The following is a 27,348-nucleotide window of genomic DNA, read 5'->3' as shown; positions in this document are numbered from 1 at the left end:
GCTCCAGTTTGAAGGGTGCCTGACTTGATAAAGTAGCACTTTTCACAGATGTTCCATAGAATTAATATCTGAGCACTTCAAGAGCCACTTTAAAATATATTCCAAAGTTTTGCTCTTGGCTATTTTGAAGTGCTTTTAGCTGTGCTATTCAGGGTCTTTGTACTGCTTGAGGACTCATGACCTACGACTGAGTCCAAGCTTTCTGAAGCTTGGCAGCACATTTTACTCCAGAGTTTCCTAAATAGTCTTGAGTTTTCATTGGACCCACATAGATTCAAAACACTCTGTTTCCCATTCCCAAAAAAACATGCTGTCCCAAAACAAAACTGAACCATCTCCATGTTTCACACTACAGTGATATTATTACAGTTGTAATGAAATGTTGTTTTGAAAGTAATGGGAATTTTATCGATGTGGTCTTTTTGAGAACTCACGTTTCCCTTGGATGTATCTGGGAAAACAAACAAAAAAAATGAATCAATTGGAAGTTGTTGGGGATTTGAATTCAGAAACATTAAAAGATGACATTTTTACACTCAGAAGTCTCTTTTTGATGCACAACACAAAGACTCCTTTCGGAAACATTAAAAGCTGTGAAGCATTTTTGACATAAATGTGTTTATTTGACAATTTCTACAAAGAAAACAATTTCTGAGACAGTAGCATCTGCCATGTTCATTACATATACTCGGTAAAAACTTAAAAAAATAAATAGCTTAAAAGGAAGCTTTAATCATAAAATGTTATGGTCCTTCATTGAAGGGATGTAGGCCTAATGCTCCCTCTGTTTTCTCTCATTAGATACTGTAAATGAACACCGACAAAGAATAAAATAATACATACAAAAGTTTGAAAACATGTTTAGATATGACTGTGGACAATCTCAAGGAACATATAAAATGACCATTGTAATCACATAAACATGAAATGCACCTTAAATTAGCTGTAAAAACCTAAATATGAATGCTTTGAGCTGAAGATAATTTGTAAGCTTAACACCCTCAACTGCAGAAAGGAAAATACAGGGCATAGTAATTCTCTCTCTTAGGTTATTTTTCTTGATGTGAAATATTACACACATAAAAAATGTCAAATTCTTTTTTTCTTGTGACAAATGTAGTTTGCCATTGGAAACGATTTGTTTTGGCAAGAGTGGTTAAATATTTATTTAGAGCTCTTGCCCTAGATCATGCATGTTGAGCCAAAGACACACATAGACACATGTTCGATCCTGAACATAAATCAATTGGAATAAGGAGGACGGAAAATAGGAGAAGGTGGAGGGAAACTAAGAAGCAGTGAAAGAGGAACAAACATCGAGAAAGTTTAGAAACCACAAAACACAAATCTCACTTACCTCAGCAAAAAGCTAAATTGAAGCAGCCTGGGGGACTGATTTTTTCTTTTTCTCAGCCGGACTATAAATGAGAGCTAATTTACAAATATATTCTGGAAAATAGACTAAATGTAACTCTAATAAATTAGTTGTCATTTAAAGTGGAGAAAATCAAACACAGCACCGTGATCTAGTATCTATGAATGGCATCTCATTACATTTCCGAGGTAGTTTTCTATTGGTTACTTTCAACGTGGTTATCAACAGTCCAAAAATAAGACGGCAAAACCATACTCAGGCAAATGCACATGTGGTGATGTGATGCAATTTGTCGCTAAGTGCAGTCAGATCAAAAGGGCAATTGTTCAGTTTACTTATGTTCTTCATAAGCACTCAAGGTTAAAACATTCTCCGGAGACGGGCGCGGGTTTTTTATTAGGGTCACACTTTTCTTGTTCAACAGTCTTGCCAGTGTAGTCTATACAAAAAATGCTGCGGCGCCGCTCACCCTGACCACAAGTTCGTGAGCAGGCCGACCAAGGTCCCATTTGCCAGATGGGACAGGGCTGATCCCCGCAGGCCCTGATGTCCATTGGCTTCAGGTCTTTATCACAAAGGCTTGAGAGAAAGCCTGTACTGTCTCTGCACTCCACATTCCTCCTGGACCAGCCCGAACCGCAGCTCTTTGAGCACTCAGACCACTCTCCAAGAACCCAGTCTGCCGTACTCAAAGGATGAATCGCATGCAAAGATGCAGAAGAGCCCTTTTTCTCTTTTGACTTAAAAGCTACATCTCTGGGGATGAAAAAGGAATATTTCACTTTGGGAGGACTGCTATCACCCGCTGTGGCCAGAAGCTGAATAATGATGGCCTCTTTAAGCCGCATGAAACTCTGGATCCTCTCCAAGGTGGTGGAGGAACCGCTATACTTCAGCACAGCACCAAGTACAGGAATGTCCTGTTCCACCGTCGATACTGAAAAGTTTCCATTGAGGATGTAACTTCCCCTCTCTCTCAATATTGCCAAATAATTCCCATCATGTTTGATCCCTCTGTGGCTCCGCTGTTTGATATCAATGTTAGTGGCACCAGCAGGGATGGTGACAATGTCACTGTATCCATAGCTGAAAGTGAAGAGCAAGACATGATTTAAATACAAAGGTGTGGTGGCACAAAGGTCCCTTTTCAATGTAAAAACAGAATTGCCAATATGTTTAATTCATATTACAAATAATTTTATGTAAAAAAATAATAGTGGTGTCAGCCGATTACATTTTTAAACGGATCAATCGCAAAAAAATCCGTAATTAATTGCGATTAATCACATTTTTTCTACTTGCATTTTTTGTGAAGCCTTTAACAGTTATTTACTTGAATGATATCTTGTAATTAATGTAAAATCACCAAAAACCAAGTGCATTTTAAATCAAACACTGTTCTTTGATCTTTGAATAAGATCTAAATGTAATCATCTTTACAGGAATTTTTCTTAGAAACAATTCTCCAAACTTATTCAGTACATTTACTTGTAAGCACCACACTCCAGCAGTGTTGGTTTGCAAGGCCCGGTGTTAATTTAAGCAGGGTGTTTTGTTCTGAGATGATGTGGTAAAGATGTACAGATATGCAAATTATTTTTGAAGTAAATAAAATTGTAAAAAAAGGATCGTAAATAGTAAAATATTCACTTTAATGGCGTGAAGTTTTTTAAAGATTAATCTCGAGTTAACGCTTTAATTTTGACAGCCCTAAAAAAAATACAAATAAAATGTTATTCATTCACTTACATTGCCTTGTTGTAGGACCCAGTGATCTTCCTGCAACTAAGTCCGTTTCCTCCACACACACCACACTTATCCACTCTCTTGTTGGATCCAATCACCTGATCGCAGCCTGCCTTCACACACTGTCCTTGGACGCACACAGATGTGGTGTCAGGACCACAGGGTGTTCCATCAATTACCTACACAAATATATTTATTGCATTATTATGTTACGAGAGGTTTTGGGCATTTTCAACAATGGAGTTGTATAAAATGTACTGTAATAAATACTAACAAACTGATACTATGAAAAAACTTGGGAAAATGAGGTTCACTTTGAATACAGCATTTGCATTTAACTATATTGCAATAATAGCTCATCTGAAATAATTTAGCTAATTCAGAACTGATTTACATTGTTTGAATTCGTAAGTAATCCTTATTCTTAGTCGGAATGTTTTTGATCAAGATGTGAAGTTTGATGCATGTACCTTGGACTCAAACACCTTAAATTCACTGCTGCCCCTGGCCCGGCAGAACAGTTTGCATCTGTCCCTGGGAGACACGCCAGCATACTTTGGTATCCAATGTTTCATGTTACCGTTGTAGTCCAGGTAGTTTGGGCTGTTGTACTTCTCACACTGCTCCTCTCGATAACTTTTGCCTGTTGGGGGAAAAAAAGTGACAAAAATTTGTCATAGAACATATTTTATAACCAAGACACTTTGTTGTACTCATTGTAACAAATAACATTGTATTCAACATATAAAATCCTTACTTATCCATCTACAGTACATAATATTCAGATTTTAGGTTGATGGCTTTATATTGTGTTTTTTTTTTTTGGGGCGTATAAACCACACTGTTTTTCATAAGTTTGGATGATCCTGCAACTTTTGCCTACTTATAAATCGCTGGAGTCAGGCAGGAACCGCTGAGGTCAAAATTTGGTAAAATTAATATTTTCCACACGTGTCTGTGTGTGCAATAATTTTACAAATGACTGACCAAGCTTTAGTGTTGAAACTTGCTGTCTTTGGTGATCCAATTTCAACGGTTGGAACAATATGCCATTTTTTGTCTCTCCTTAGAGCTGATTATTTTGGTGAGACAAGGATTCAGCCCAACGCCAGCAATATATTAAAATTAGAGGTCGGACTGGCATCATCATCACGTTCCCTAAGCGTGTTGACCTTGGCGGTTGTCAAATACTTTCTTTTTATGACCGCCGGTTGCAACTTTCTTTTGCATGCTAACAAAGATGATAATGTATTTGCCAACCACTAAAAGATAGTATATGAAGTAGACACTAGACAAATTGCAAAAAAAAGATGTAAAAGTCGTCATGCATTAGCCTTACATTTTCTGGCAGGTTAACAGGCCGCCTGCCATTATTTGTATCGCCTGTAACCTTTTCAGGAAAAAGAGGAAACCTAATGAAATCCACTACAGGTGTTAATAATAATTTAATCACAAAACTTTGTGAATGTAATGAATGCAAATTTGCATAGCTTTCCATCTATACAGTCAGAATAATTGTTTGCCGTACATGTTCAACCGTTAAATATCAATTGAATGTTCCACCTTTTTTGGTGGAAACAATCGCTTAAGATTCTCTCAAATATTTTTGTCATCCCATGGGTACCCCTCACTACCAAATAGAATACATTATTATTATTAGCATTATTTACATATCACTAGCATCTGCCGCGACAAGGTTCTACTTTATAACACAAAAAGATGCAAAAACCAAAGAGGATTCGACCTTTGGCCACAGTGTGACACATGATTGTAGTAAAGGTAGGCTATATATATATATATATATATATATATATATATATATATATATACTGAATAGAAACTGTATATCAAAATTAAAAAATAGACCGAGATAATTCATTTTAACTTTTCCCACTATAAATGTGGCTTATAACCTGTAAAGATGAGAGGGGAAGTAAAAATAAATGACTAAAACAATGCAGCTGCACAAGTGTGTACTTTTTTATTAATCTTCTTATATCTGGGACGTGGCTGTGTCGAGAATTAACTAATCACATTCAAACTCCCTTTAATAGGAGCCGCCACACATCTGACACTGTTTAAAGGGCCTCTGATTACTAGTAGTTTTTTAGAAGGCTAGGCTTCAATTTTCATTTTTTGTTTGTCAATTTTTTGCTTTCTAGCAGAATCAAGTGTTTGTGATAACGCTGGCTGCTATTTCGAACTCTTCAATTTTCTAAGGCCCCAGTTCCACATAGCATTGAATTAGGGATAAAGATAAAGATAAAGATGTCCTTTATTAGTCCCACAATGGGGAAATTTGAAGTGTTACAGCAGCAAAGATGTGTTACTTAATATCCACTGTATACTGAATCAATTGATTTTGGGGGTCAAAACTAGACAAAGTCGATGAACTTGTGTCTCACCATTGTTGTCACAAGGCTGTGTGTTGCAGGACTGGTACTGAACCCTCTGTCCCTCACAATAGTTGCCCCCATTCTGAGGCTCAGGGTTCGAACACTCCCTATAGGAGAACTCTACTCCACCTCCACATGTCCTGGAACATTGTTGCCATGGGCCCCACGTGCTCCAGCCACCATCCACAACCACCTGTGGTAAAGAAAAAAAGGGACAAAAACAGGCAGTAGTCAGAGAGCTTGGTTGCCGCAGGAAGTCTCAACGGTGCAGCCGAAACCACAGTCTGGGCTTCTGGCTCTGAGGCTGCAGTGGGTTGGCATGCCGTGACTCCAGGCTAATTCTGTGTTGAAGTGCGGCACGCGTCTCCTGTCTGCTTGTACCCACATTCTTGCTACATGTGTCACTCACTACTTGTGGAGCCTGCCATACTGCTGCTTGCCGAGACGCAATTTAAAGGCTGTGCCTTTTCCAGAGGTTTAATGACTTTGGGACAGCTCAACTCACAGCTGCCACTGTGTCTGGGTGCATAAACAGATGTGTGATCATAACACATGGGTAAGCTATCGAGGTACCCACACTAAATTTAAATGGAGCAAGCTAATATTTCTTAAAAACACTCCACCAAGAACTTGCTGTACATGTGCTATAATTTTCCAGATGGTATGCAAATACAGCTTGCATGTTTACTGTACTGTACGTACATCGCATCTCAATATCAAAAGGCATGATTTTACAATACGGAGCAATTTCAATTAATAATGGGTGCCTGAATATACTTAGAACAAATATTTTTTCTAGAACACTACTGGACATGTACCCTGCGACTGGCTGGCGACTAGTTCAGGGTGTAGTCCATCCATCCCCCACCCAACGCCCCCACCCCTGCGACCTTGTACAGGATAAGGAGTGTCGAAACTGACATGACACAACTACTGGACAAAAAAAAAAACACACAGTATAACCTACTTTAAGTTTGAGCTCTCATTAAGTAAGATTATCTACATTGATATAACGCCTAATAATTGAATTGTATTTCAAAATGAAACTATCAAATACCATCTTTATACCTGTGTACAAATGTATACACTTGTCCCCCTTGTATATGCTGCTATTCTTACCAGTGGCTCCAGCGCCTCCTTTGTCGGCATGCACACTCCATGGAGGCATGTCCTGTTGAGACTACAAGGCGTGCCGTCAGCCCAGGGCAAGCTGCCATTCTTTGTGGAGCACTGGGATGTTCCATCCTCTTGGCACCAGAGCTGGCTGCAAATATCATTCTCTGTTGTGTTGGGACAATGGTAGAATTCCTCTCCAAAAATCTGTTGGCACTGATGGTCTAGGTGGTATTTGGTGCCTGGCAGCTCCTTTGGTAATGGCAAACTGCTCTCTGGAACATCCAACAGGCAGTCTCCTGCGGTGACAATACAGAACAATACTGACGCAAGACCCATCACACTGAGGTAGAAGGAGACCTTGGTTTTGTAGCAATAGGTTGTGTTTTTGTGTGGTGACAACAGAAGAAAAACATTCAAGTTTGAGTCCCAAATATAGAACTAATAAAATTAACCAATACAATGTGCTTTTATAAGCAAGTCTGTAATTACAGTCTGAATCTAACTATCCATTGCTGTCTAATGTGCTTTTATTACATTGGAGTAAGATTCCCAGTTTGGAATGAACATGTTTTGCCACGAGAGCTTTCTTTGGAGACAACTGATAAAGAGCATATTTTGCTGACACCAGCTGTTTCTTTTGGCTCTTGAGGCCAAAAAGGAAGAAGTCCATGCATAGTCAGACTCAAAGAACATAAAGGCTCATCAGTAGTTCTAGCAAGTATACAAGATCGATACGTAATAATGAGTGCACTGTGATAAAAAAAGCCAAGCTGATTCAGAAGTGAAAATGTGAAGACATCAGGACGAAAGAGATCAACTAGGTGGCTTGTAATTTATAGTGGTGGCATGTTATAGCAGGAAAGACAGTTAAGGAGGAATAGCAGGAAATGTTATTCACCTCTGAATCAGACTTAATAATAGAGTCTGTGCACATGCGAGATGATAAATGGTCTGAACAACTAATTTACACATTCACTTTTCTTACCATGACCATTATCAAAGAACTCTGTGATGTAGAGCGCACTACAGGGAGACCAAGGCACGCTTTTGTTGAGGCTCACAAACAAAGGGGCCATCAAGTAATGTCCTCCAAGAATGCCAAACAGCCTCTCGCAGGTTTTGGAGTCATCATGGGGCATGCTCAGAACGTGACCTGAAGTATGCAAGCGTGTCAACAATTTTAAAAAAATAAATACAAAATACAAAAAAAAAAAACATATTTCACAAATGCACAAATCTTACCAAGTTCATGCGCAGCAGTGAAAGCAGCTTGCAGACCGTTGTCCTCTATAACAGAGCAGCTTCTCTTCGGATCACACATTGTCCCGACATCGGCAACACCCAACGTATCACAGCTCTTTTGTCCACAAATGTCCTGTCAAGAAAAGGAAAACACAGACCACTGAAACAGCAATCTTCTGACGGGAAAGGAGTGATGTTCACACAAATTCCGGCAAAGAAATAATACTCGACCAAAATTAAATGATAGAAAGAATGAGCTTTTGTGTCTCCCTGGTGCTCCATATCAATGTACTGTAGGTCATCAGAACCAGCAAGCTTTCTGACTACAGAAAATTATCTCCATAGGAATTTGATTATTTAATTCCATACGATTGTTCATTTAGATTATTAGTGATGTGTTTTGATCATTTAATCAGCACAAGTCACACCTAACTCAAGGTTTAGTGTTTGTGTGCGGGCGTGTGTGTGTGTGTGTGTGTGTGTGTTACTCATATGTTCATTTCAAGACTTCAGAGAAGAAACGTTGTACCTGAATTAAATTTCAATTACCAACAGTGAATGGCTGCATTCAAAATGAAAACTACATTAGACTCATTGCCAAATATTCACAATGCACTGTAATGTGCAACACATCTGGTTTGGGGGCTGCACTTGAGCACTGCTCAGCATGTTTGTTCATCTTGTTCCACATTAGCATCTGCCACTCGTGTATTCAGCCAAACTAATCTATGCCTGTAAGTATGGCGCAATATTACATTTGTTAAACAGGGACTATAAAACGTCCATAATTACGAACAACATAAGTTGTATGCTTTCACTGCATGCAACAATGCGAGGTACCAAAATTGGTCTTGCATAGTTCAGGCTCTTGTGACTTTGAAATAAATGACATACACATCTGAAACTGAACCTGGCTCAGCATTCAAGCTGGACCATCGGTTTCATGATGTCAGGGTTGATTTGTGGACGTCCTAAAGTTAGCTCATGCATGAGGAGCCTTACATCCTTTACATTTCAATGCATAGCTCAGTGTGAATGGAAATAAAAAAACACAAATTACATCCACAAAAATGATGCCTTTCCTCATTGAATCAAACTCGTCTATCAAAATTTGTTGTAATAATCATGTTATGCGATACATGTAGTCGAGACAAGTAGCCTGCCTACATTTTCTTGAAGGTGGTATTTAGGTTTGCAACATTATCTTTACCATGACATGGTCCTATTGAAATAATATATGAGGTTCACCCAGGGACCACTTTTGGACCACTTTAATTTATTAGTGCTAAGAGAAAAGAATGAGCATTTTGATGATGATGTTTTTGGTTTCTGTATCTTCTTTAATTTCTGGTTAATTGCTAAGACACCTGTTTTTTGTTACTAATAAATGCTACATTTTATTGGCTTGTATTAGTGAAAATCAAAGATGTCCACCAAATTTGCCACTTACCTCTCGGGTGAAGAGCATGGCCGTGTCATAGTGCTCTGGGTGACGCTGACTTGGTGGGTTGAAGAGCTGCTGCCAGGAGCAAAAGTTCCTGAGAGCGACCCCTCCATTGCTGGAGACTTCTGGTCCCACTTCCTCATCCTCGACCACCAGCAACTTCACTACCACTAAGTTCACGGAATTCTTTATGCTGGGATGCTTGTACAGCTGGGCAGCCATTGACATTAAAGTCAAAATATAGTGCTGTGGAAAAGGAGGGGGGATAAAAGCTTGAAAGGTAAACGGCAAAGGAATATAGTTTATGGAAATAATTTGGAGAGATTCATTGTAAAACAAATTGTTTTACATTGAATGGTTGGTTGACATTTATATTTGGAGGCCTGAGTAGATGTTCTAGCAGCGACTGTTATGAATGTTATTCTTTTGAACATTATTGTATGAACCAAGACAGGGTGTGTGGGGAAAAAATACATGTCATTTCTTTTCTTTCAATCTACTAATTGGCAATCAGAATAGAGAATTATTCAAATCTGGAGCAAATGATAGTTTGGGATTCAATCACAATCTATATTAATACAATTACAAAGTATCCAAGGCTAAACATGTGTACAGTAGTTGAGAAATGGTCACGTTAATCACTTGGCTGTTACATGCAAGAGAAATGACAACGGCCGTCCTCCGTGCCAAACAAAAAAAAGAGATTTCATATCCTGAGCAAGAATACTGCATCCGAATATTTGTGATAGGTGTATTTTCATTCCATTGTTGCTACATTAGTGTGCTGTCACTTTTTTTCATCAAAAGGGAGAAATCCTTCTGGCCAATAAATAGTGGAGCCATTTGGAGGGAATGAGAGGAACAGATGTCATGAAGCCTCCAAGTAATGTGGAATATTTAGTCTCTTCTCTATGTCTTGAGCTAAGTGAATAATTAAGATTGATTGTCTTTCTGGACTTGACACTGGAAAGACTTGTATTCAAATAATCTTATGTTCACTAGCCATGACTTTTATTTGAAGAATGCTTTCCCAACTCTAGTGGGGTTTTTTTCAGGACCAGTAAAAAAGTCAACATCGTTCTGTGCCGTGCTCTATCTTTAATTACCTCTGAGGATATAAATGTTTCCTTGTCGCACATGTTTGTGCATAGACTATCCATTCTGACTGCATTGATCTCTTAGTGTGTATGGGATTTTGTCGGTCATGAAAAACACATGGCAAGTTTACTGTCTGGTGCTTGTCCACACAAATTTGTGGTAGAGTTTAAAATCTGTACAGGTTTGTCAATAACAGGCCAATAATTTGGTCACATTGCCAGATAAAACAGTTGAAATGTCAAGATTTTGTCCAAACGGAAAGCACACCATTGATTTAGCTATTGATTCCACTGGAATGCACTTTACATAGTTAAGTTATGAATCATGGGAGGTATCTTCCATGATGCTGCTGCCCCGCTGCCAAATCATGATCAAGTCCTGAGGAATGTTTCAGCATTTTTGGGGAGTGCGTTTTTGCTGCCGGACTTTTTTTTTCTTTTATACAAAGTAGAGAATTAAAGCACCTTCATTTTTAAAATATTCTATTGTCCAAGCCCTTAATCTAAACATTTTTGCCATTCTAGTTGAGCATAATTCTAACTTTACGGGGGGAAACATGGTCTGCATCGTTACAATATGTTACCAAAGGAAATAGGATGTACACTGTGCGTAAGAGAGTGTCTGACCTTTATTTCATCCCCATAGAAGTGGGTCATGCTTGAATCTGCCACTGCCAGGGTCTCTATGAACCGTGGCGCGGAAACGAAGCGTCTCCGGCGAGGTTCCCTTTTTGCGTCACTGCCATCACGCGTAAAACTTTCCCACTTGTGTTTCTCAAGTCCACTCGCTTCGATCGCGTGATCGAACAGGAAAGGGACACCGTGGCTTTTGGACAATGTCCTTCTCTTGATCACATGCAGCTGTTCAGTCGAGTGTGACCCAGAGCCTCCTCGAAATTTGGGTTCAATTAGGTACTCTGTCCCCTCCGTTATGAAGGAGCCGTAGACGCCGAAGCATAAACTCAGAGCCACAATCGAGTGTTGATCTTGATTAACGTTTCCTGCATAAAAGCAACTTCGCAGCTGTCCATCGTTCTCACCCGTCTGATTGATCAAATTGTGGATCTCCTCACCCAGAGAAGGTTGCGCACCTTTGGCGCTGCGTAAAACGTCAACGTCCTTGGCTCGGAGCCGCTGTATGGTAAAATAAGGTGAGATGAAACTGGTGTCGGGGAAAAGATTGAGGGTCAAATCTTTGCCAAATGCGCTGATGATGACTTTCGCTTGCTCCTCGCTTCTTTTCCAAAAGCGACCGCCAACTCTTCCGTTTATCCGAACAGGTACAACATCCTCGGATTCAAACCAAGTGGAGAGCGCTGGATGGAAGGAGCACAAAAGCAGCAAACAAGCAACGGGGCACATCTTCTGCAAGTAATATTTGATTTGGTATCAAGATGAATGGATCACATAAGTTCCTATATCTTCGACAACGCGGTTGTCTTTGGGAGTCAAACTCTTCCCGAAAGCTTCTCACGTTAAGTTTTTAGTCCTGTAACGTCAGTCTTGCTCAAAGTGTGTCTGCTTGGAATGCTCGTGTGTGTGAGTGTTTCCGAACCGAGCTCGGTCCTTGTTGTGTCACTCACCAGCGTCACTCGCTGCAGTCTGAACACGGCGGGTCTATTTATACGTTCTGTTCTTCTCCAGACAGGAGGCGAGGGGGCGGTGGGGGTGTATTTTTTGATAATCTCGCTTGCTGGAAATCCTCCTCCCACTCGTACTCGAAAAACTGGAGGATAAAATGGAACCGATGAGAATAAGCCTCCCCTTACGGTTGTGGAGAAACTATTATTAACCCAGCATGTTGGATGGATTGGCAGGACATCGACACTATGCATAGCTGCGTGTGTGCGTGTGACAGGCCCCCGTCAAGACCCAGGGCCACCCGCGTGGCCAATCTAATTTATTGCACTTACATTGCAGGGAAACGTAAAATCGCAATTGTAAATGCTGTTTGTAGGGTATTAACAATAATTACCCCCCAACCCTCCGCCATACGTCACCCCCGGGCATTTCATGTGCCCCCTCAGATCAAGCACGCATCCACCCACACATGCAAGCAAGCACACGCGCACACATTCCACTTAAGTAGAACGCATACACTCACGCACACACACACACACATATATATATATATATATATATATATATATATATATTTATAAAGCGTTCTCTCAATGTAATCACAACAATGCTCTCACACTTAAGTGACTAAATAATGAAAACCTATTTATAAAATCAAAAAATCAAAAGCATGATGCAACGTAGTCCCAAAACACTGCGACTACGGCTGCTTTGATAAATTCATTTCTGACAAATCAAAACTGCACGTCATTATCGTTGTAATTGCAGGTATTTAATGTATACCAACAGATGGCGTCAGAGTAGAGGACATTTTCACAGCGTTACAATCGCGCTAAAAATTCGTTGGTTGCATACAGCACCAGATGGCGCTCTTTGCCCACAGGCTGACAGTCCAATCCGGCTCCATAGCTCCAGGTATAGATTGTCTCATGCCGAGAGAAACGTCGAGCAAACTATATTAACCATGCAATACGAGGCAATAATGTGGTAGAAAAAACGTTTGTGTCTATTTTTCCGTGTTTAATTTTTCTTAACTTTAAGTCATTTTGTATTTTTCAATTGTTTTAAGTGTTTTTTCATACAACAGTGTTTGTCGAAATTATAGAATTAAAACACTAACAGAATAACCACGCAGGTTTGTCTTCAAATATGACTTTTTGCTGCAGCGGCATGCAATTTGAGTAAATCACTCGACGTTCGAAGCATCTCGGTCTATCGTAGAGGGGGCAAGTGGGAGGGCTTATGATGTTCTGGCTGCTGTCACATGCTGCACAGAAACAATAACATTTGGAGTTACAAGTGGCTGCGGTCTGCAGCACAAACCGAGATGCATGAACAATGAACTCTCTTATGTTCACACCTCCAGCTGACAGAGGTCATCGGTGTGCATGTTTCTAAAATTCGTGCATGTCCATTATGGTGAGACCGACGAAATAATGGCTCAAGAGCAAAGCGAATGGAAATTGCAGGGGGGTATCTTTTTTTGAGAGAGAGAGAGAGAGCTCGCGCGCGCGAGAGAGAGAGAGCGAGAGAGAGAGAGAGAGAGAGATAGTGCCACATGCAATAAATTGCATGCAAACGTAACTTGGAGGACTTTAAAGGGGTGACTTGCAAAAAGTGGAGCAGCTATGGCTGTACTTATTGCTTCCACTTTGATAATTTGCGTAAAAGTGATTCTTTATGTGACATTTACGCACGGCATGGAAGCTGACTTTTGCAAACCTTTACGAGTGGACCCCCCCGCGCACGGAAAGCATTTACAGATAAATGAAAAAAATGTTACTTTTAGGATCAATGCGTTCAAAAAGGAATTTTACCTCCACCTCCAGCCGGATTCTAATTTTCTCGGACTGGGTAGCGTAAACCCATTCGAGCTCAATGCATCAACAGCTGCAGACCTCAGGAAATGCTTCTACTCCGGTAACGTCAACTCACAACCGGACTCGTTTGCTGCGCTAAGCTTGTGTAATGGTCTCAACGGGGGGTTTTATGAGAACGGCGTGGAATATTTCATCCGCCTCGCAAGAGGTGAGGATGGAGCAACGGAGGCTGGGGACTTTTCATCCAAGACGCACGTCATTCACCGCCGGAGAAGCTCTGCACCCTTGGTCGGCAACTTCACCAGCAAGTGTGGAGTGACACCTGACTCTAACTTCAACACATCGCTGGAAAAATACAAGTATATGAGTGAAATGCAGACTGGAGGCTCGCCTGAAACCGTGTTGGAAAAACTCGGGAGGTCCAAAAGATTTACCTCCATCCCCAGGTTTGTGGAGGTGCTGGTTGTGGCAGATCCATCCATGGATTCATTTCATGGGGATGAGCTGAAGCATTACCTGCTGACACTCATGTCGGTGGCTGCCAAGCTTTACAAGCACCCCAGCATCTTAAACTCCATCAATATAGTGGTTGTGGGCTTTGTAGTGCTAAAGGAAGATGACCGGGGGCCAAAGGTTTCCAGTAATGCTGCCCTAACTCTGCGCAATTTCTGCTCTTGGCAGAAGAAGTTAAATAAACACAGTGACAAGCATCCTGAGTACTGGGACACTGCAATTCTCTTCACCAAACAGGTAAGAATGAGCAGAATGTGTGCAGCTGATATGCATCAATCTGCTGGTGTAATATGAGATCATTTAGTGATTCACGTTTTACTAAAAATGTGTTAATTTCATTCAAAGTTAGCTAAATAAATACGTATCTCACTTCCGTGTCTCATGAAAAGTCAAATTCCGTTAGTATGTCGCCTTTAATGTGAAGATGTTTTGGATGACTTCACTTGGAAAGGTAATGTCATAGAAATTATGTACGTTGATATATTGTTAAAATTACAATTGCTTGTGACTGAGGTACAAGTTGCATTTATCTCAAAGTTCACTTTTTGGGTACATTCATGCAGATCGACCACCAAGCACAGAAGCCAACTCTGTCCTATGTTTATTTTTGACAGTGTGAATTAATTGAAGAAAATCTCGCTCTTTGCGTCAAGGATGGGTTAACCACCACTGCTGCCAGACCACAGAGCAAGCGATGAGACCCTTTAAGAATGTCATTACATCACATCACATAGAAAAGCAGGAACCAAGAACTGACCCAAATCTTCATGCTCTGTGGCAGCAGCTCAGACAAATCTGTCACTGCGCCTCTCTTTTATACCGTACTATGCTCGGGGGTGTCACTAGATTCTTCAGCACCTGGGAGATTAGAATTAGAATTAGAAATCCCTTTATTGTCATTGTACTCAAGTGTGCAACGAGATTAGAGATGTATAGGGCGTTAACGAATCCATTTCATGAGTATCTAACGAAGACTGCTAATATACTGTGTAAAAGTTTAAAGTCAACAGATTCGATTTGTAGCATGTTTATAATACATTACACAAACACCGGGAATATGTTTGCAGCCTTAAAGTATCTCGCCAGCAAATCCATACCCGCCTTCTGCCGGATGTCAGCCGCTGTCTACCTCCTGAGAGTTGACGCGACTTTAGCTTAGCTAAATATCAGAAAATATAACCAGTCGGGGTTCGTGTGCACATTCTTGCTCTTGTCCACTTCAGCCACTGTAAGTCTAGAATTGATTTGCACAATATTTTTAATTTTGTGAGGGTATCAGATGAGCTCACGTTTGATTTAAAAAAAAAAAAACGATTGTGTAGAACGCTTTAATACTTTCACCAGTTGAAGTGGACAAGGGTAGTAATGTACATTTGCATTTTGGGGGCGATCGGTCGACGTTTTAGACAACGTAACTGACAAAGCGAGCAATATTACCTTGCTTACCTCCCTGTTGTGACGTAGATGCTGAAGCCGGAAAAAAATAACAAGCCAAGCTCCAAATGGAAGCATGCCAATTTGTCGTAAATCTCACGCAAAAAAAAGCCCTTAAATTATGACAGAGTAGCATTTTAGTAATGATGTCATTTTTACATGCAAAGCTATTATATATGTACCAATGTGAATGTTAAACAAGTGTCCCTTTAAGGAGCCAAAAAAAGAATATATACACATAGTTGCAGTGTACACAAAATTGTATGCAAAAAGTAGAAATCTGAAAAAACAGGACAGCGACAATATGATTCCTATATAGTCTCGATCACAAATGACTTTATTTTCTGCAGTACTTTTGACTCATATTGTAACATTCTGCCATTTGGATTGAGATAACTAATTGTTACTACCAGTAGTAATGAAGATTTACTTTCTTGAAAAACTTCCATCCTTCAGGTTTTTTATCATTCCAGCTATTAATCGCCCATTTTGCTAATATGGCAAGCAATAGTGTAGAGAGGGCACAGTCTTATATGACTGGAATAACAGGGCCGCTTACTTGCTGTATAGAAAAGTGGCAATCTTACATTGCCATATATAAATCAGTTGGTAACTGCCACATGCAAGGTTGCAGGGAAATCTTAGACTGGATTACCCAGTAAATAAGGACGTTCTCTATTCGATTAAGTGGAATTGATTGGATAACTACAAGTGCGCTCTCTATACCTTAGACCACAGGTGTCAAACTCCAGTCCTGGAGGACAGCTTCCCTACATGTTTTCCATCTCTCCCGGCTGCAACATCTCTGACCGGAGTTTGACACCTGTGCCTTCGACCAAGCAGGGATGATTGTCCACCCTTCACTTTCTTTACCTTAAACTGCTTTGAGTGAGCTCTGTGTGCTACCCAGAGTCTGAATTCTAGACACTCAGGGCTATACCAGTGTAAGTGAAGTTGCAGAGAATGCATGGACTGAATTTTATGTAATAAGACTGCTTTTAATATGATTAAGTGGAACATATTGGATAATGACTCACACGACAAGGGGCATCCTGACAAAAAGGAGAAACCTACAGATTTATGATCAAATTAGTGATGAATTCAGTTTATGTTATTTGAAATCATTTTCAGGCTACTTTATATTGAATACTGGGTACTTAAAAAATAATGAAATTAAAAATAAAAGCCCATTAAAAATACAACTAAATCTTTTAGGAGGAGGGCTTGAGAATATTTAAGGGGCGCGTCAACCCCCTAAAATGGGCCAAATCACACCATCGCCTATGACTAATACAATAACCTGTAATTGGACATTGGGTTGTGATATTTAAAATTATATCAATGAAAGTACCATGCAAAAGCAATTGGATTCTCTCTGCCATTTGTTGCATCAACAATTCCATAAAACGCGTAATTCACTACAATGTTGCTCAGGAGAGAGGAGATGTCCACCAAGGGAGAACTGTTTACCACAGGTAAAAAATAATGTCAATAACGCATGTGCATTTCACAAACAAATAAAACAAATGAAATATAAAGATAAAAAGATGTAAACTATTCACACATTTTCTATATATCAAACTGCCAATCAGTGAAAGCCAGACCTGAAGCTAAAATAAAATCCGTTGTTGATGCTTCTCCTGAAACAACCTAAATCAAGTAAGCGACAAGTTGATTCAGGCATCTGCCAGTTCGTTTAATTCCTTAAACGATCCCACACCACATCGGTCCAACCCAGTGGTTTACCACAAATGAGTTAAAGACAAATTTGAGATCACCCACAACTTGTGATGCAGTCAGGAAAAGGAAAACTGCCCAACCCTTCTTACTAGAAATAACAAAATACATTACTGGTTAATTAACCTATCGTTGACTATAGACTATAATTACTGTACATGGCTGTATGTCTGCTAAGTGTATGTATTCTTTCCAAACTATTTTTATTGCCTTTTGAACCAAAAGTCAATCTTGCTTGAGCCCATACATCAACACACAGCAAGTTGACAACAAAGACAGAGCATGTGCCTTGTTTTAGTGTGTGTCATCGTCATGGCTGAGATATGCAAAACATGCCATGAGTAAGGTTCTTATCCATTCTTCAGGCAAATATTTTCATAATGAACTGTTACCAACCAGGATCTCTGTGGGGCCACGACCTGTGATACGCTGGGGATGGCTGATGTTGGGACCATGTGTGACCCCAAGAGAAGTTGCTCTGTCATTGAAGATGATGGCCTGCCGTCAGCATTTACAACAGCCCATGAACTTGGTGAGATCCAATGTTGTTCGCTTCAGTTACTGTTTTGATCTGGTAAACCCCAATCTGGCTTGGGTTTCCATCACAACAATGTGAAACGGTTGTCAATAGCCATGGTAGCTGAGCGAGTAGTTTGATAGCATATCAGTACAACATTAACAACGAAAAAAAAAAACTGACATACTGCAGTGGTGACAGGGGATGGGTCCTTCAAAAATGGTCACCCCAAACTAGTGGTATGTACCAAATGATGCTAAAAGTGGGAATGTATAGATTATTTGTGACCCTTTATAATGGCAATACATAACTCATCACCTGTTAATACTCGGTGAAAAAGACTCTTAATTACATCCAGTACTATATTCAATGGAAAAAAGGAGATAGCCCACTCTTGTTCTCACTGGCTAAATTAAAAGGTTAGATGTAGCTGTGTCCAAATCCAGCAAATAAGTTCCCTGGAGAGGCATTGTATTACATTTCTCTCATATATGTAATTTAATAAGTTGTTAAACAATTTTGCTGATTTGTCTCATAATTGATCACACTGAAATCACAGTTTCTTTTTCTTTTGGAAGGTTCTTCATGTTCATATTAAGGGAAAGAAATTGTTTCCTTGGGAACTGAATTCCCCTGTCAGGCTTGGTTAAGCACATGGATGTATGCCATGCTTTATATTCCCATGCATAGCTGCATTCCTGCCTGCTATGACATCAGCTTCAAATCAGTCCAATTTTAGTCTGCTCTGCCTTCTCCATACACAATGAATAGATGTCTGGCGAAGCCTTCAAAAAAATATTTTCACATGCGTCACTGTTGATACTAGAAACGTAAGAGTACATAGTGTGCCGAATTACACATGATCTTGTTTTCAATAAACTGAACATAGAAATCTTTTTTTATCTTCCCTTCCCACGCTATCCTCTTAGGTCATGTCTTCAACATGCCCCATGACAATGTGAAGGCATGTGAGGACGTCTTTGGGAAACTAAAAGACAACCACATGATGTCCCCGACTCTAATTCAGATCGACAGGAGTCGTCCCTGGTCTGTGTGCAGTGCAGCCATCATTACTGAATTTCTGGATCGAGGTCATGGTTAGTGAACCCTACCTGTGTACGTGTCTTGATTCACAAGGACGACAGATTCTGTCCAGGTGCTATGCTATCAACTGGTTGTGATCTTTTTGTATATCTTTAAAAAGACAGTCAGTGGCTAGATTTGGGTCAACTTGAATTTGTCAACTTAAACTAAAACCATATAGGCAAAATATAATGAAAACAATGTCATAAAACACTGAAGAAAAATCAGGAATCATCGATTCCTTAAAATGCTTGAAGGTGACTAATAACGTACTGGTTCGGATAAACAAAAGTATGGATGTATGAATAAGAGCATAGTTTTAATTACATTTTTATCACCCTGCGATTGGCTGGCAACCAGTCTGCCCGAAGACGGCTGAAATAAGCTCTGGCATCCCCGCGACCCTTGTGAGGAAAAGCGCCTTAAACAATGGATGGATGGTTTACCTATTTGACACGATAATGTAGCTCAACAGAATAACTTGGATTGTTCTCCTTGGTGAATCGCACGGTCAGACAGAATACACAATGAAAAAAGTTGCCAGAGGCCAGTTATAATGGAAAATGAGGCAACAATGTTGGTGGGAATGGCATGCCAGAATGCAGAATTATGGACATTAAAAAAATCAACCAGATGTTTTGTATAAATGTCAAGAGGGACTTGACCTCTGCGTCATTTCCCATGTGATACTTGCTATAACCCTGGCAATCTTGGTCAATGCGCACTAATCCAAATATTCACTATATTAAATGACACCTTTTTTCTATTTCTTGTGATCACCAGAGAGGACCATTACAAAAAATAATAAAAAACAAGATATTAAGTTGAAAACCTATTCCAAATTGAAGATAAGATGGAGACATGTCTACTTTAAGACAGATATGGTCTCCATGTGTGTGTGCGTGTGTGTTTTTCTTTTTAGTAATAACATAGTTGGTAGTAAATGTAATGTGAAAGCCATCCTTCATGACTATGCTAGAGAAAAATATCTGATAGGCTGCAACTCATCTTGGCTTTCAGGGCTTCTTTGTGTTTGTCCACCGACTCCCTGCTTCCACAAGTGATCTCAATGTCATTTGCAAACATTATGATCCACGGGTTTCCAATCTTACCGCATCTATCAGTCGAGCTATTGTTGTGCAAAAAAAGGGCTCAGCGCTGACCCTTGATGCAGTCGCACCTCCACCCTGAATTCCCCGGTCACACCTCATCACTGTCCTACAGCTGTTTCACATGTTCTGTTGTATTCAAACATACTTCTCTAGCACTTGAGACGTCCTCATGCAGGACACAGATCCTCTCTTAGTATCCTTTCATAGGCTCACTAACTAAAAGTCAAAAGTCATTGCTGATACAGTTCATAATATCACACTGAGAAGAATGTTTCTATTTATTAGTCATTTGTCTTTTCTTATGCAGCTTATTTATATCATGTTTGCCCAAGTGTAAACTCTTGTAACTGTCTGTAAATGGATTCTGTGTCTATGGCAATTAAACACAATAATTTATGACATCCTCTTGACCACCGTAAAATGTGTATAGCGATTAAGCAGTCATAGAGTTTAGCATGACATGAATCATTTACACTTGCCTAAAAATTCTTAGTGAAGCTGCCGTATCTTATAGAGTGCTGTATAATATAATGCACAATTTATGTGTCATCTTTAAATTATATTCATACTCATTCTTGCAATTGAAGTAATTGATGGTGCAGTATGGGTTCAGTTCTCACTTTGTTGGTATGAATCTGAGCGTGACTAGTTCTTTGTGTCCATATGTGACTTGTGGTTTACTGGTGATCAAGCCAGCAAACAGTCTACCTTTTGTCCGAAGTCAGCTTTTAATACATTCTAGTTCTCAGCAACCCTGAAAAGAACAAATGATTATACAAATGCATGGATGAATGATTCTTGTGTCAATATAACGAAATTAACTTGAAATTGATTGTTTTTCCTGCTGTTTTTTTTTTTTTTTTTGCAGGAGACTGTTTGCTGGATCAGCCCCAGAGGCAGCTGTCTCTCCCAGATAACCTGCCCGGCTCCAGTTACAGTCTTCATAGTCAGTGTGAACTGGCTTTTGGGGATGGCTCTAAGCCTTGCCCCTACATGCAGCCCTGCTCCAAACTGTGGTGCACAGGGAAAGCCCGTGGACAGCTGGTCTGTCAAACCAGACACTTTCCCTGGGCAGATGGCACCAGCTGTGGCACTGGGAGAGTGTGTTATCAAGGGGCCTGCTCTGAAAAGAACACGACCATACACATCAAGGTGTGATACACTGTTTAAGTAAAGGGACGTTTATCCTGATCATCATGAAAATAAGTACATATTTAGCAGACAGTTGCTATTTTTATTTCCTCTTAAATACCTCTCATAAACTGATTTTTGTATTTTCTGGGGTGTGCTATTGTTTATATAAGAAATTAGGCATATAGTGGTTTTCTCTAAACCGCCCAAAACTGTTGATGCCGTGCCACTAACCAAATAGATTCAAATGACATCTCAAGTTCTGTCGACCAAACACAAATGTTGTGTCCCAGGTTAATTTGTAGTCTTTCAACTATCATCTATGCTGTTTTTACTGAAGGTTAGTTTCTGTGCGTGCTCACTGTGGACATGTGACTACTGGATCTATGGGTCAATTGGTTTGTAAGGAACGCCATCACACTTTTCTGCTCATCCTCATGACCGATCCAATTACAACAAATGTTTGACACATGGTTGCATGTCATCACCTCCATCAATCCAAAACCCAAAAAGTTTTTGGAACCTAGCCAGTAAGGGTATCATAAATGCCAGGAAGGTTAGCAAAAGGTGGCCATCACATTTAAAATGGTATGTTCTTTTGGGGTAGTGGTACTTATTTTTTTCCATTTGTTCCAGGTGGATGGTCGATGGGGGAAATGGGGCTCATTTGGAGCTTGTTCCAGAACTTGTGGCGGTGGTGTCCAGCTGGCCAGGAGAGAGTGTAACAACCCAGTTCCTGAAAACGGAGGCAAATACTGCTATGGCCTTCGAATTAAGTATCGCTCCTGCAACCTCAACCCTTGTCTCCATGCAGGTAAAAAGCTCTGTCTGAACATTCACACTTTTTATCGCTGGAACTTGGATTCTACATCACACATTTTCAAATGATTTCAATAATAACGTGAAACATTTTTTTTTTTTTGCACTTTTAGTGAAGAGTTTCCGCGAAGAGCAGTGCGAGGCATTCAATGGGATAAACCTGAACACCAACAGATTGGGCTCGTCTGTGGTCTGGGTTCCAAAATATTCAGGCATCTCCCCCAAGGACAAATGCAAGCTCATCTGTCGTGCCAATGGGACTGGTTACTTTTATGTCCTTGCCCCAAAGGTATGTGTAGTTTCCACATCATTTTTAATATCAAGGAAAAAGTGAAAAATTATAATAGTCAGTAATGGACCAGGAATAACAGACAACTCTGAAATGGCGTGTTATTTAAAAGTGGTACACGGCATGCATATGCCGTGTAGTGCATTTCTGCCACTTAAAATGTATCAATAATATCAACCCATCCATTATCTCAGCCGCTTATCCTCACAAGAATTCGGGGGGCCCTGGAGCCTCTCCCAGCTGTCTTCGGGTAGTAGGCGGGGTACACCCTGGACTGGTTGCCAGCCAGTCGCAGGGCACACTCGTACTTAGGGACAATTTAGAGCGTTCAGTCAACCTGCCATGCATGTCTTTGGAATGTGGGAGGAAACCGGGGTACCCGGAGAAAACCCATGCAGGCACGGGGAAAACATGCAAACTACCCAGAGGAAGGCTGGCGCCAGAATCAAACCCTGCACCTCTGCGCTGCGAGGTCATCATGCCACCCAGTCGACCACCGTGCCGCCCCGTGTCAATAATATAAATAAATAAATTCGACTTCAATGTAACTTTTCGTGCATTTTCCATGCTAAAAAGGGACATCTTTTTCTACCATGTATATTAACATATTTTAGTAGGTGTTTTTTGCTTAGTTCATGGATTGGTTGCTGTTGCAGGTTTGGTGGTGAACTGCAGACAACAACTGTCTGGAATTAGAATTGTGTGTAACGTTGAGAACGAGCTTTTTTGTTCAGCGTTTTCTATTATTTTCTTTGTTTTATATTGTTGTTAATAATTCACTATCTGTACCCTGCAGGTTGTTGATGGGACGCCCTGTTCACCGGACACCACTGCTGTATGTGTTCAGGGCAGATGCATCAAAGCAGGCTGCGATGGGAAGCTTGACTCCAAGAAAAAATTTGACAAATGCAGTGTGTGTGGTGGTGACAACCAGGGCTGTAAGAAGGTCTCCGGAATGTTCACAAAACCCATGTACGTCGTTTATATGTCATTTGTCAGCATGTTTGAGATACTATGTCTAAACTAGAGAGACACAAAAAACAACAGAGCTACTTTTAAGGATAACTTGAAGCCTAAACATTATTGTTACTGTGCATACATTATTGATTGAAGGTGTTGTACACCATCAGAAAAGAAGTCATTATACCTTAAACGGTAAAATGACTTGTCTATCACGGTGATCATATAATCAAATCAAATGTTCTGCTTGAACAGCTTGGGAAGTGATAAACAACACATTTACAAGAAATCTTCTGCGATTTGGAGATCAAATCCTAGTCTGCTGTCTGAAACCACACAAGAATGTTTTTTGGTTTTTTTCATCCATCCCACATACACTTACTGTTCAAACTTATTTTGGTAACAAACAAAGACCAGAGTGTCCAACTTGGTTCATTTGGTCAATTGTAAATGATATAATCCCAACAACAAAGGGACGCAATAAACAAGAAGTGTCTAACAAATGCTGACTCATAAACCACTTGAGCGGAAGAGTAAAGTTTGGGAAAAACGGGTGTCTCTTTGAGCTGTAACTATTATCAATGTGTGTGTATGTGCATGTGCAATCATAACGCGTATGTCACACAAATTTTGTTTCAATGACTGAACTTTGTTGCTGAACTACAAGTGTGTATTTAGAAAAAAACAAAAGCCCCCCCCAAAAAACCCTCAATATTTTTTTTCCTTTAATCTAATTATGCTCACTTCAGTATATTTTTACCGCAACTCACCAGAAATGACTTTAACATGTATACATCTCTGCTCTTTCACAGTCATGGCTATAACTTTGTGGTGACGCTGCCAGTTGGTGCATCAAACATTGACATCCGCCAGCGGGGCTACCGAGGAATCGTCAGTGATGAAAACTACCTGGCAGTTAAGAACAGGCATGGGAAGTACCTGCTGAATGGCAACTATGTGGTGTCAGCTGCGGAGCGTGACCTCATGGTAAAGGGCAGCCTGTTGCGCTACAGTGGCACTTCAACATCTGTGGAGGTTCTTCAGTCCACAAGGCCTCTGCAAGAGGCGCTGACAGTAGAGGTGCTCTCTGTCGGGAAGATGACCCCTCCCAGAGTGCGCTACTCCTACTACCTTTCCAAAGAGAGTAAAGAGGAAAAGACTTTGCGGAAAGAAGACAAGAACCATGCCTCACACAATAGCATCTTATTGAATGGCAACAAAGTGGAAGCCAAGAAAAAGGTGACGGGCAAGCAGCCAGTCAAGCACTGGGTGACCGGAAGCTGGGATGCATGCACAGTGACTTGCGGTAGCGGCCTGCAGAAGAGACTGGTGATGTGTCAGAACATGGATGGGAATCCGGCCTTTGGCTGTCACAGTGCTGACAGGCCTGTTTCGATGAGAGCGTGTGGAGATCCATGTCCCATGTGGGATGTCGGGGCCTGGTCTCACTGTTCTAAGTCCTGTGGCAGGGGTTTTAAACGGCGGCCAGTGCGCTGCATGACTGAGAATGGTCTTAATCTGCCAAGAGACCACTGTTCCGGAAGAAGGAAGCCTCAGGAGTTGGACCTCTGCTATTTAAGACTGTGTTAAGGCTGAATCAAATGGCATTTGACACATGCCACATCATTGTCATGGTTGTAACTCAGTGGTTTTTGTTGGTTGAAAATACACTCAAATGTGCGACTGCAGCTGACAGGGTGTTGAACCAACAAAAACAAAGTCACTGACGACAGAGAGGGTCTTCCTCAGACCTTCTGTTTACACAACTGTCTCACCAACTGAGTCAAGTTGGACTCTATCTCAGTCTACCTCTTCCGGTTCACATGCCTCTGCATTCACAAGTGATACCTGGCGTACATGAGAGGATGTCTCAAGACCAGGAAACAATCCAAATTCAGGCTAACCGTGAAGATTAAGAGAATCTGCGCTTGAACCCTGTGCTGTTATTAGTCACATAATGTGTGTTGCCGTTGAATTGACTCCCTCCCCATCTTAGCGACGAAACTGGTGTAAATGTGAAACACAGTACTGTATTGGAAATATTTAACTGAAATGTACTTTGTTGGTTTTTTTTTTGTTTTGTTTTGTTTTGTTTTGTTTTTTTTCGTTTCAGTGCCGTCGGCTGCTGCACCATTATTTTGGGCTAGAGTTACACTGATTTTTGGGTCAAGATAAGATTCTTTTAACTGACTATTACATTTATTTTCAAATCACACATATCCAATATCACCATTTACTGACGACCTGAAACAACGCAAAATACATGCAAAGAATGGCACAGCATACTATTTAGTTGGCCAGAACAAACTCCCCTGAGATAAATGCTGGTGATCTCTGCATCATTTTCCTTGTTTAAAGGTCCGCACATCACTAATGTATCATATTTAGACCATGTTTAATGCTCCTTAATTTTTCTACAGTTTTAATTTGCAGTGGGCATCTTTCTTTAATGTTCTTTTGTGCAGTACTTCCTCAATTGGTGTAATTCAGAGACAACAGCCTCGCATTGAAAGGCTACTGTTTATACGAACTGTCCGGTGACACTGCAGTCGCATGGGCATCGGTTTATTTAATTTAATGCATTTTTTTCTCTCCATGTACCATGATGCATATCTAAAGTGGAAGCTTACACATTGACACTTGAACCATGTAGTGGAAAGATTGCCTTTCATTTTAAAATAAAACAAAAAGGTGCCGTCACAATGTGATGAGAACAGAGTAATTGTAATTTTCTCACGAGCAAATCCATCATTTGAATCATTAGATTAAAAGAAAAACTGAAGAGTTGAGCAATGTGAAGTTAGTCATAGTGTAACTATTTAGTGGCAAAGGGCCAATAGTGAATGTGGACTGTTTGCATATGGCAGTCTGTGTTCATTCAAAAATGAGCAAGCTGACACTAAGTTGTTTGCTCTGTGGCACCAAAAAGCTATGACCTTGGTGACCTTGATCTTGGTCTCAGGATTCTGAGAGTGGAACCACCAGGGGCCCAACAGAATCAAATGAAGGTGTGGTTGTCAAGTTGCAAAGCAGTCGAGTGTTCATATAAGAAGTGATGTACATCCTTGCTGTCATCTGAGTGATTCATCATTTCTTAACCCATGGCAGTGAGAAAATCTCGTTCATGGAAACTTTTTTAAATTGAATTAGCACATGCTGTATAAATGACTTTTGTCATTTTATTTTGAATATCAATTCCTACATTACCAAAGCTTAATCAAAGGCAAAATAAGAGGCAAAAGTGTTATCTTTTATGTATCTTCTGCATGGCTGTTTCAGTGCCTCCGGCACTAAAAAAAAAAAATCATGTTGATCTTACTTAATTTTAAAGGCCTGCTGTATATACAATGCAGAAAATACGTCATGTTGATGCATGAACCCAAAACCACACTTTAGATATTATTGCATTGCATATTGCTTTTCAGTCATCATTTTGCGGTTATTTTTTTCAAGGACTGTTTACATTTCGCTGGGGACATTGGTGCTCATGTCATATTATTTGTTAAAAACTTTACTGTATCTCCATGACTAGTCTCAATCACAGGTTAAGGGTGCCCATTTTCAGCTTGTCTGTTGTGTTTAGTTTCAGGGAGAGGAGATATATCATCGCATCTAAATGATGGCAGTTTGTTTCTCCTTACCCTAAATACTAAAAATATTATTTGTGTCCTTTGTATTGTATACTATGTATACATTTATCTAAATGTATAAAATAATCTATACCTAAATAAATATATTGTATATATGAAGGAAAGGCATGTGATGCACATTCTTTCAAGGTACTTATTTACAGTATATTCTACATTTTGTTGTTCACTCATAAAAGTGCATATATACACATTAGCATTGCCCACTTATTCTTCCCTATTTCAGCAATTGCATCAAGGTTTGGGGAAATATCTACTAAAGCCATTTAACAAACACACTGTTCCTAAA

The 27,348-nt window shown here is 40.2% G+C and overlaps 2 protein-coding genes across 3 annotated transcripts; one reads left to right on the top strand and one right to left on the bottom strand.

Moving 5' to 3' along the window:
• Positions 1-670: 670 nt before the first annotated feature.
• LOC148333872 (A disintegrin and metalloproteinase with thrombospondin motifs 8-like) lies at positions 671-12,251 on the bottom strand. 2 transcript variants are annotated; one of them, XM_088300421.1, is made up of 10 exons: positions 12,000-12,251; positions 11,044-11,781; positions 9,326-9,565; positions 7,876-8,008; positions 7,619-7,786; positions 6,637-6,929; positions 5,527-5,710; positions 3,592-3,764; positions 3,125-3,300; positions 671-2,461 (listed from the first exon to the last, which is right to left on the bottom strand). In XM_088300421.1, the coding sequence occupies exons 1-10, from the start codon at positions 12,249-12,251 to the stop codon at positions 1,720-1,722; spliced, it is 3,099 nt and encodes a 1,032-aa protein (XP_088156547.1). In that variant the 3' UTR covers positions 671-1,719. The 2 variants fall into 2 exon arrangements, with proteins under 2 accessions (XP_088156547.1, XP_088156546.1); XM_088300420.1 differs by lacking the exon at positions 12,000-12,251 and having other exon boundaries at positions 673-2,461; positions 11,044-11,997.
• A 1,355-nt stretch (positions 12,252-13,606) lies between these two features.
• On the top strand, positions 13,607-27,081 carry LOC148333871 (A disintegrin and metalloproteinase with thrombospondin motifs 15-like). Its single transcript, XM_088300422.1, has 8 exons — positions 13,607-14,567; positions 17,901-18,033; positions 18,948-19,115; positions 21,082-21,365; positions 21,981-22,158; positions 22,277-22,452; positions 23,249-23,424; positions 24,225-27,081. The coding sequence occupies exons 1-8, from the start codon at positions 13,626-13,628 to the stop codon at positions 25,000-25,002; spliced, it is 2,835 nt and encodes a 944-aa protein (XP_088156548.1). The 5' UTR covers positions 13,607-13,625; the 3' UTR covers positions 25,003-27,081.
• The last annotated feature ends 267 nt before the right edge of the window (positions 27,082-27,348 follow it).

This window comes from Idiotropiscis lumnitzeri, chromosome 7 (genome assembly GCF_059441095.1).
Source record: "Idiotropiscis lumnitzeri isolate Australia: NSW breed Sydney's pygmy pipehorse chromosome 7, RoL_Ilum_1.0, whole genome shotgun sequence".
NCBI lineage: Eukaryota > Metazoa > Chordata > Actinopteri > Syngnathiformes > Syngnathidae > Idiotropiscis > Idiotropiscis lumnitzeri.
This window is presented reverse-complemented; position numbering and strand designations above follow the sequence as displayed.

What these genes read in the sequence shown, in the direction of transcription:
- LOC148333872 (XM_088300421.1), bottom strand. Translation starts at nt 12,251, where the DNA reads ATGCATAGTGTCGATGTCCTGCCAATCCATCCAACATGCTGGGTTAAT. An exon ending in TCTATGGGGATGAAATAAAG is followed by an intron (nt 9,566 to 11,043) that starts GTCAGACACTCT and finishes CCTTTTCCACAG; the next exon opens with CACTATATTTTGACTTTAAT. An exon ending in CCATGCTCTTCACCCGAGAG is followed by an intron (nt 8,009 to 9,325) that starts GTAAGTGGCAAA and finishes TTTTCTTGACAG; the next exon opens with GACATTTGTGGACAAAAGAG.
- LOC148333871 (XM_088300422.1), top strand. Translation starts at nt 13,626, where the DNA reads ATGGCTGTACTTATTGCTTCCACTTTGATAATTTGCGTAAAAGTGATT. An exon ending in ATTTCTGGATCGAGGTCATG is followed by an intron (nt 19,116 to 21,081) that starts GTTAGTGAACCC and finishes TTTTTTTTGCAG; the next exon opens with GAGACTGTTTGCTGGATCAG. An exon ending in TTTATGTCCTTGCCCCAAAG is followed by an intron (nt 22,453 to 23,248) that starts GTATGTGTAGTT and finishes TGTACCCTGCAG; the next exon opens with GTTGTTGATGGGACGCCCTG.